This window comes from Hirundo rustica, chromosome 13 (assembly GCF_015227805.2).
Source record: "Hirundo rustica isolate bHirRus1 chromosome 13, bHirRus1.pri.v3, whole genome shotgun sequence".
In the NCBI taxonomy this organism is placed as follows: domain Eukaryota; kingdom Metazoa; phylum Chordata; class Aves; order Passeriformes; family Hirundinidae; genus Hirundo; species Hirundo rustica.
In genome coordinates this window covers 20,113,804-20,123,357 of record NC_053462.1, presented here as the reverse complement: position 1 = coordinate 20,123,357, position 9,554 = coordinate 20,113,804, and the positions used below count along the sequence as shown (strand labels likewise).

The window sequence follows — 9,554 nt, the reverse complement described above, 5'->3', positions numbered from 1 at the left end:
CAAAAGTTAATAACAGAGATTTTTGATTCCCTTCCCCAGGAAAAAAGCTTCTAATCTAAAGCTTTCCAATCCCTCCCCAAATAATAGCAGAACTTCCTTTCTCTCTCAAGACCTGTGATAACACTGGCCCAGAAATGCACCCAGGTCACCTCTGAGCAGTGGAGTGTGGAAAAGTCTCAACTTTACTGCTGCAATGGAAAAGTCTTTCTGAAATCAAAGTCCTTCTGTGTTTATTTGAGTGTTTGTCCCTTGCAGGAGATTTTTGATAGCCTCTTGTTTCCTTTCTTCCAAAGCTTCCAATAGTCCTAAGAGCAGTTTGTCTGTGCCTATGGGTCCACCCGTCTATGTGGACTTGGCCTACATCCCCAACCACTGCAGTGGGAAGAACACAGATCCAGAGTTCTTCAAGCGGGTTCGAGCATCTTACTATGTTGTGAGTGGGAATGATGCAGCCAACGGAGAGCCAAGCCGTGCAGTGCTGGATGCACTTTTGGAAGGGAAGTCTCAGTGGGGAGAGAACCTGCAGGTAGGTCATGGAAATGCAGAGTGGTGTGTCATGCTTTCAGTGCTGCAAATGCTCAGAAGAAGATGGGTGTCACATACCCAAGGGAGTACACTGAGAGGAAGGAAGTGGTCCTGGGCATACCCTGTTTTGCACTCTCAGCAGAGTAATTGCTTATACTGATGACGAGGAGGACACCTGCAAAATGGTCTGAATGGAAGCAGATATATCCTCTTTTCTACATCCTCCTGAGGGGAGGAAGCATTGAAAGATCATACACTCCTCCTTACCTACTGTAGGATGAGCCTATCCTCAAGCAAAATCAAGCACCAACACAAACTGAATTTTCATCACTGTCCCAAACCCAGTGGCATCTGTTGCTAGCCTGGCTTGCTGAAGATTTTTCTGACAGCAACTAATAGAGCTTTTGAACAAGAATGTTCTGTAACACAGGTTTTGCTTAGGCAGGCTTGCAGGACACCCCAGGGAACTCCTGAAGACACGTACACGAAGGTGTATATGTTCTTCCAGATGAAGCAGCCTCATATTTCAAGGTCCCTGGGTTGCACATAGGGTCAGTGGGCACACAGTGTCAGCATTGTTCCTTTGCACACTGAAGGATCTTTCTGAGGTTGTTTCTGGAGCTCCACAGCAGGATGCTCTCCCCTGCACTGCAACCATTCTCATCATTATGAGAATGGTGTCAGTGCTGCCAGTTTGCAGCCAATTCAGAGCCCCATTGTGCTGGTACTGTACAAAATAAAGCTCTGCCTCAGAACCCGACATCTGAAAGACATTAAATAGAACAAGCAGTACCAAGGGTACAGTGTTCCAAAATTAGCAAGAAATTTTAGCCGCAGCTCCTATGGGCATTGTTGGTCATTGCATTTGTTCTCAATCATCCCTGCTGCTTTCTTTTCCCAGGTGACATTGATCCCAACACACGATACTGAGGTAACACGAGAATGGTATCAACAGACCCATGAGAAACAGCAGGAGCTAAACATCATGGTACTGGCAAGCAGCAGCACTGTTGTGATGCAGGACGAATCTTTTCCAGCCTGTAAGATTGAATTCTAAATCTCTCACATTTTGTGTTCATCCATTGACTCTTCAATCACCGATGCAACATGAGAGACACCATCTAATCACAGTCCAGTTCTCTGGTTTAGTCCTCTACATGGTTCCCATTTGTCAGGCAATCGGGTATCCATCTTGCTCAGCACTGGATGCCATGAGAAAGAAGTGCAGGGCTCTATAATTTTCTGGACTGAGCTAAGAGTTTGTGCAAGAGCAGTTGCAGGCCAGGGGCACTTTCACCTTCCCTGCTTTATTCTGCTGCCTGTACAGTTTCTGTAGACTATCTTTGCTGCCTTGCTGCTGTGAGAGCTTGTTCTACTCTCTTCCTGGCTGCCTTGCCATTTAACCCGTAGCACCATGAACCTCACCTTTCTGGTGAGGGCTGAAGTGCTGCTGCTGCATGCCGAGAGTGCATGGGAGGCAGGGGGCAGAGGCAAAATCTAACTTGCAAAGAAATTGCACCAGGGAGATGAGGGAAGACAAAACACTCTGACCTTAATGGGACAGTGAAGGTCATTCTTCCATCTCCCCTGCTGAGCATACAGGAGGTGTTCTGAGCAAGGGGACCTGTACTCCAACTAGGCACAACCGCCACATGCCAGCTTGGCAGATTTCCATCCCAGGTGCTTGCCTGTGGCATCCTGCAGCACCTGTTTGCTGTGCTCAGGGAGCTGGGATGAAGGACATGGCGGTGGGAGGGTTCAGCACATTCCTAACCTGCTAACTTGAGCTTCACACACACAGCTGCCAATTGACTCCTGCACACCAGCTGTGTGGCAGGAGGCGGCACAGAGAGGCTGTGGCCTAAACAGTTACAGAAAAAGAGCATCCAAACGCACAACTACAGCCCCCTCAACAGCAGAAGGGCTGAAAAAACCTTGGCCACTGTTGGCCTAGGATGTACAAGAAACCTCCCTGTCCCTAAACCAAAGGCTCTGGAGGACTGGTGAAGCAGCTGAGGAGTATGCAGGCCATGCTGGGGGAGGCTGGTGCCCAGATAGTGTCACTGCAGTGTGCCAGCTTGCACACAGCAGCCATCTCCTCGCTGCCTGTGTGCCAGGGTCCAAGCCTTATAGTTGCGTTCAAGTTTTTTACTGTCCCCTCAAGTGTCCAGGATGTGGGGAATAGAACTTGTGGTGTGAGGGAAGAGAAGGCCCTTCCCAAAATCCTCGGGAAAATGTAGTTTAGCAAGTGAAGTCGTTCTCAGTTCCTCCACACTGACAGGGATGTGTTGACAGTGCAGGTGAGGTGCTGTTCATCCATGCGGTGCCACCTTGCAGCTTGTTCCCTGGCCTACGCATCCCTGTGGACATGTGTCCTTGCTCTCTGGATGTCCTGGCAGAAACGCGAATGTGTGCTGTGAGTGCACTGTGGCTACTGAGCAGCCATGCAGAACCTCCTGGGCACACAGACCTGTTTCAGCATGGGAGACACGTTCTCCCAGCAGGGAGGGGGGTGTTAGGTGCGCTAAGCCTGCAGCATCCATGAGCCTTTGCCACATCCAAGAGAACTGACAGAGGATCTTACCACAAAGACAGCTTTTCTGTAAGACAAAGAGAGCGGCAGCAGGCTGTGGTCTGGGGAAGGAGTAAGATGGAAAGCTGTTCTGCAACGGTTGACAGTCAACACAAAGTATTTCCATCTGCTGTGACATCCACTGTGCATGGTCCTGAGCAGAGGGCTGACTCCACCATAAGCATCCTCGGACCCTGTGTTGCACTCACCTGGGACACTTCAGTCTCAGTGCTAGTTTTCTGGCAGATGACATGAAGAAAATGCTGCTTAGAAACATGCTCCTAGCACTAAAATGGAGTTTCTAGGGAAATGGTCTATTTTGCATTTTAATCTATATATTTATTTTTTTTTTTAATGTTAAGCTGCATTTTGTGTTGATTTAATATTTTAATTTATACATGTTAACATGATACCATATGCTTTTAATGTCAGTTCAGAGGTTTCTCAGTACAAATACTAACATGCTGCAATTTAAACAAAAGGAAAAGACCATTGTGAACTTGTGGGCAGCAAAAATGTCTCTGCAAGGTTGTGTCTAAAACCCAGCAGCTGTAGGACGAGGCCTGAGGCCAGCAGCCTCCCCAAGGCACAGCTAGCTCTATGGCTATGGCCCTTGTTAGGAGCATGTGAGCTTACTCAGGGCTTTAGCAAATCCCTGCCCTGTGCTGTGTTCATTTTAACCATGGAATCACACCGTGTCTGCCAGCATAATAAATGTTATTCTCTGTACCCCGATGGGGTCAGCATTCATGAATGTTGGTTCTGGCAATTGCAGGCACTAAAACACCTGCCCCTGCCCCTCCCTGGAATGCTGCAGGGCTTTGCCTGCAATGCTTTGGGGAGACCCTGGCTCACCCGCCATGGTGGCAGCTGCAGGATGCCAGACACCAGAGGCACAAGCATGCCCCTCACTGGCTCCTGGGATCCCTCTGCATAGCTAGATGTAAAAGCTAATGCACTAACTTTAGATAGACCCACATATGAATGTTTTCTCAATTTTAAACTTGAAGCAATTCTGACTAAGCAGCAGTAATAGTGAGGCTTTGTGAGGTGCCTGCATCTTTTGGGCAGGAGTGTGGCCACTGGCAGATTCCAGGGGGAAAGCTGCCCTCCACACTCTGCTCCTGCCCTCTGCAGCTCTGCTGCTTGGCTACCTTTGTCCTACACCAGTTTGCTTCCCTGTCCTCAAGGCTCCACATTTTTTTTCAGTTTTTGTCGCAGTCTGTTCTGCCTTGAGCTTCTCTCACTCCCTATCTCCCTCTCTCCTCCACCCACTTCCATCTTAAAAAAAGTACAGGGAAAAAGACTTATGAAAATGCTGATTATTGTAGAGTCTCACCCTGCTCAGGCCACAGGAGCCAGCAGGACCCACCCGGAGCCAGAGGTAATACAACACTATAGAGAGAAACAGTTAAACTCTGCTTTTGCTTGTTTCTGCATGTGGGCAACAACGCGTAATCTTCCTGTATGTAATAGGTAAAAAATACTATTTTAAACCTATAATTAAAAAAGTGAACGTCTTAAAATTGTATTGAAATGGCATCTTGTGCTCCTAGCTTCTTCTATGCTAAATGTTTTAAGAAGAGAGCCCTGATTCTTTTCTTCAGCATTACATTTCTATTGGAATTTAGTTCCTTGAGTTCTGTCCTTTTGCCCATTTCCATGTGAAACACCCTGTAACTAACTGCTGTCAAGAGAGGAGCCCAAAACATTAATAATAAAGCCACATTAATTGCCAACGAGAACATTTCCAGTGGTTTCCAACTGTTCTTTCAGTGAGCGCACACTTGTAGGGCAGGAGCACACAGACATGGCAGCTGTGCCTGCCTCCCAGCTTAGGTGAGCCCCAGCTTTTCCACCAACACCCCACCTTCACCAGGAGCTGCTAAACTTTCCTGTGACTTGGGCAAGGGACACGCAGGTAAGGCCACAGAGCCTGCCTGGGACAGCCACCCTCTTGCACAGCTGGCTAAGGGCTGTAGGGGGGAAAGCAGCTCCTGATAATCCAGTGAGAAGTCTGACATGGCCTGACTGCCATACAACACCAGAACTCCTCACAGTTCCTGAATCATGCATTCCATTGCAGCCCTCTGCCTGTCCCTGCACTTCTTGGGAATGGCATCTCTGCCCAGTGCTGCTGGCACTCTTCGAGCTGGAAGGGTCTCTGGCCCTGTGGCAGGCAGCAGACGTGCTGGCTTGGGACCTGGGCCCAGGCATGCCAGGGATTCCATGCTCCCTGACCCCACTGCAGCAGTTGGGCTTTTGCACCTCTGCAGAACTCCGACCTGACCTCCAACAAAGGAACTCATTTTCTTTCAGCTCTTTCAGCTACTTAGCAGAAAACGGGGACAGCTGCTGCTCAGCCTGTGCTGGAACAGAGTCAGGAGAGGCTGATGCCCAGTTAGTTCTGTTCCTGCCTGCCTGTCCTCAGAAGGAAACAATGGCACAGGTGGATACCAGGGAAAAAGAAGCAGGTTCTGTGCTACAGTCCTCAGGAGAGAGGTCATCATTGCCACAGAGCACACCACAGCTTGTGCAGGGCCTGATGGAGAGCTCAAGGCAGCTGCCAAACTTGGTGCTGATGGGAGGAACCTTGAACTGTTACCATAAACCGGGAACTATTTCCACACACAGCTACTTTTCAGGTAAATGAGCACTGTGTCTGGCTGTACTCCAGCTAACCAAGGTCCTGTGACTGCAGTGCATTTCGCAAAGGCGTGCAGTGGCAAGCATCGGGCTCTGTAGGGATCAGCACCTGCGAGCCACACACCCACCCCACAGGGCCCTGCTCCATGCCCCTCTCGGCAATGACACCCTGCAGTAGGTGCTCTTGGGTCCACCACGGCAACCACCCTGCCCAGGCACTGTCCCCTGACAAACATGCAGGTCCTGGCAGGAGATGTGGCTGGTGCTCAGCAGGGACGTGGCTGCCAGAGCAGTGCTGGTGGCAGCAGATGCCACAGGCCACTGCCCGTGCCACAGCAAGGGCTGTGGGCAGTGCCCGAGGGGAAATCTCATGCTGCTCAGTCACCTGCGGTCTCTCAGCCAGCGCTGGCACCAGGGTTGGCTGCAACCCCATGGCCAAGGTCTCTGTGCAGATCTGTAATGCAGGGAGAGAAGAGCGCGAGGCAGGCACAGCCTGCTGGGAGCGGGGCTGGGGTTCCCTCCACCCAGTGCTGCACTCTGGGCAGCTGCATGACTGCTCCATTCCCAATGCAAGAAAACCTTTCTTACGTGCCCAAACTGGCAGCTTGGGATTACTGGGCATGAGGAAAAGAACATGACACCCAGGACATCCTTGAAGTGACGGTAAGGTGTGGACCAAGTGAAAGGAGCTGAACACAGCATCCCAGTGTCTTCATTCCACCACAAACCCTCCTGAGACCTGGGAAGCCAGGAGCTCTTCCCCAGTATGACCAGTTCTGCCATGCAGGAAAAAAATAGGTCTTTTCCTGGCCTGGAGCCTGTGCAATTATTCCAGGTCGGCCTCCAGTTGCAGCTGCTCTTCAAGGACAACAGACCGTGAGCAAGGCTTACTGTTCCAGGCACCTGGAAGCTTTGGCACATACACACTGCTGCCAAGTCAGCGTCAGAGACAGAGAGACACTGGACCCACAGCATAGATTTACTGTGAACACACATTGTCACAACACAGCATAGAGATCTTTGGGCACAGCTTCACAAAAACACAGATCCTAGCTACAGACAGACACGCAGACTTGTCCATAAATACAGGAGGAGTAGGAAGCACAGCCCTGGCCAGCACTCAGGATGCGGCAGGGACACCCGTATCAATCTTGCCCTCAGGCTTGTGCTCACAAGGCATTTACATAAATAGCCATTAAATTCTTTTCATTTTATATATAATAAAGATTTCTCCTTATTGGTTTCTAATAGTCCTGAATTGTCAGAATAGCAGTTTCTATTAATCCCTGTCACCAAGACTTCAGAGCTGTACCCTGCCTGATCCTTGGGGATGAGAAAAAAAAAACCTCTGTGTGTCCTCCCTGCACACTTCTCTCAGGCTGGATCCCCAGGCTCCTGCCTGGCCCAGCCCAGCAAGGAAACATCCAAGGCCACACCAAAGGAACGTTTCCTTGCAAGTGGCAGTCAAACCTGATGCACTCGCTACCCTTGGCTTCCACACTCTATCAGAATGCTTTCTGCTTCTGCTGGTTTTTCTGCCATGGACTCTCTGGACTTGATTTTGGTGGCCAGCAGTGGGAATCGAGAGAGGAAGAAGAAAGTAACAGAGAGGAGGTTGGTGGTTGTGATGGATCTGATTAATTTGGGCCCAAAATGCCTTTCTCTGAAGGCTGTGGGCCAAAAAGTCACAAAGGAGGATCTGTCCCCTTTGGATTTACCACCCTAAAAGCCTTGGCTGTACCAGACCTCAAATGCTGCTGCCCCAGTGAGCACAAAGCCCTTGGGACACCAATGCAGCGCCACGTCCCTGCTCCATGGAGGTGTCATGCCAGTACCAAGACTGCACTATGGTTCATTTAACGAGGCAAACATTCTCGCTGAATGGCAGAGCTGGCTTGTGGAGGAGGAAAGCAGTCTCTCCCACACCACAGAGTGTGGCCCTGGGACGTGGCTTCTTCTTTGCTACAGACCGCCAGCTGTGTGAGGTGCCATGCAGGAAGTCAGGCTGCTTTCAGGCTAGAAGTGCTCGCAGTGTGCTGTCCAGTAAGCCATTAATTTTGCTGATCCTTCTGACACAGCAGCTGCAGTTCCTCCACATTCTTCTCAGGAGGCAGTGGCTGCACTTGACACAAGTGACCAGAGAGGAGCTGGTCTGACAGAGCACTGTCCCCCAGCAGCTCTTTGCCTGTATGCTCTGGATCGAACACCTCTCCCCGCAGCTCCTCGTCACAGGGCACCAGGATCTCTTTGGACAGCCCAGACTGATCCAGGCCAGTCATTCCCCTGATAGAGCCCTCACCTGGCTTTGCTGTCTCCCCAGCCAGCCTCAGATCAAACCCCTCACCACACTTTATGTTACTTGGCTCTATCATTTCCCCAGACGATTTTTCTTCATCCAGCTCCCCCATGCTCTTCTCTTCTGGGTTAGCATCCCCCCCTGCCAGCTCCTTCTTGCACAGCTCCAGGATCCTGCCTGGCTCTGGGCCCTCATTCCAGATCAGGGTCTCTGGGGCTCTTGGCTCTGCTACTGACAGCCCAGACACACCCCCCTGCACATCAAGCCCTCTGCCTGGGGCTTGACTCTCTTCCTGCTCAGGGGACCAGCTAGTCAGTTGCTCCTCACTTTTTGGGGGGCTGATGGAAAGTTTCTCAGTGAAGCTGAAATGAGCACAGTTGTCCACAGAAGTTGGAGAGGATGGCCCTGCACTGGAGACAGTACTGGAGGGGCCACTGCTGTCTGCAAAGAGAAAGAAAAATCTTTAAAGATGTAGCCGGTATTTCCCCACCCACACTGTCACAGTCCTGCAGTTCTACAACCGAAAGGTGAGGACTGTCAATATCCCATGTGACCTGTCAGGGGCTCGCAGCTGGTCTTGGGCATTTCTGGAAGTTCAGCTGATGAACACCCAAGCACACAGAGTACAATTCCATCTTGTGAGCCAGTGCTACGTTGGCAAACAGCCAAGAGTGGATTCTGTTGTCACTGCACAAAATGTGAAGTGTAATGTTTGGCTCCAAAATAAAAATGAATTTATTTCATTCCCTTACTATTATGGGACAATCCCAGCTTCAGTTTTCTCCTTCTGGTTCCTGACACACACAATCCTTGAGTGTTGAGTGAGAGCCAACACTAGAGAAAGAAATATTGATTCTCTACTAATGCTTATTCTTGCCTTATACTGCACAATAAGCAAAACTAGAGAAATACCTAGATTGTATCTCATCCAAAAAAGGAAGAGAATTTAACAACTGTTTTCAGTCAGACTGGTTTCCTGACCTTGCTAACTTCACAAACTTCCCCCCCCACCCCCCATCACATTTGCCTCTGCCCAAGAAGGGAGCACACTCACACCAAGGGGGCTTATCCGAACGCTGGCGCAACGGCAAGGATGATGATGACAGGATTCGCTGGGACATAAAGGGGTCCCCTGGCATCTGGCTGCCAATCACTGAATCAAACAAAGCTTCAAGAAAAAAAAATACACAGATCAGTAATACTCTGACAGACATAAAGAAATGGCTTGCTGCCCAGCAGTCATGAGCAGGCACTCCGGGAAGAGCTAACGACCAGTGCCAATTCAGAGCCACGCCTACCCATCAGCTCCTGGGAATCTGAGGCTAAGATTTCCAAAGCTGGAGTTTGTATCTTCATCACCGTACTCATCAGACCTGACTGTTTATTTGTCAAGTAAGTGGCCTAGGATGGCTCTGAGCAGGGTTATTCCTGGGCTAAACACTCTGGGACAGGCTCCAGGGACTGCACTTATCTCCAGTCCTGTCAGGCTGATCTGTCCTGAGAGTGTAAAAGACC

General features: G+C 50.1%; 2 protein-coding genes across 12 annotated transcripts in view; one reads left to right on the top strand and one right to left on the bottom strand.

The window, feature by feature from the left end:
• The window catches only part of MAP1A (microtubule associated protein 1A), a 54,850-nt gene extending 50,008 nt beyond the window's left edge, over positions 1-4,842 (top strand). For both annotated transcript variants that reach the window (XM_040076849.1, XM_040076851.2), the window contains 2 exons: positions 294-526; positions 1,427-4,842. In XM_040076849.1, the coding sequence (XP_039932783.1) occupies positions 294-526; positions 1,427-1,582 (389 nt within the window). In that variant the 3' untranslated portion in view covers positions 1,583-4,842. The remainder of the gene's footprint in view (positions 1-293; positions 527-1,426) is intronic.
• Positions 4,843-6,701: 1,859 nt separating this feature from the next.
• The window catches only part of PPIP5K1 (diphosphoinositol pentakisphosphate kinase 1), a 44,801-nt gene continuing 41,948 nt past the window's right edge, over positions 6,702-9,554 (bottom strand). For all 10 annotated transcript variants that reach the window (XM_040076857.2, XM_040076866.1, XM_040076860.1 and 7 more), the window contains 2 exons: positions 9,094-9,207; positions 6,702-8,480 (listed from right to left, as the gene is read on the bottom strand). In XM_040076857.2, coding sequence (XP_039932791.1) covers positions 7,795-8,480; positions 9,094-9,207 — 800 coding nt within the window. In that variant the 3' untranslated portion in view covers positions 6,702-7,794. The remainder of the gene's footprint in view (positions 8,481-9,093; positions 9,208-9,554) is intronic.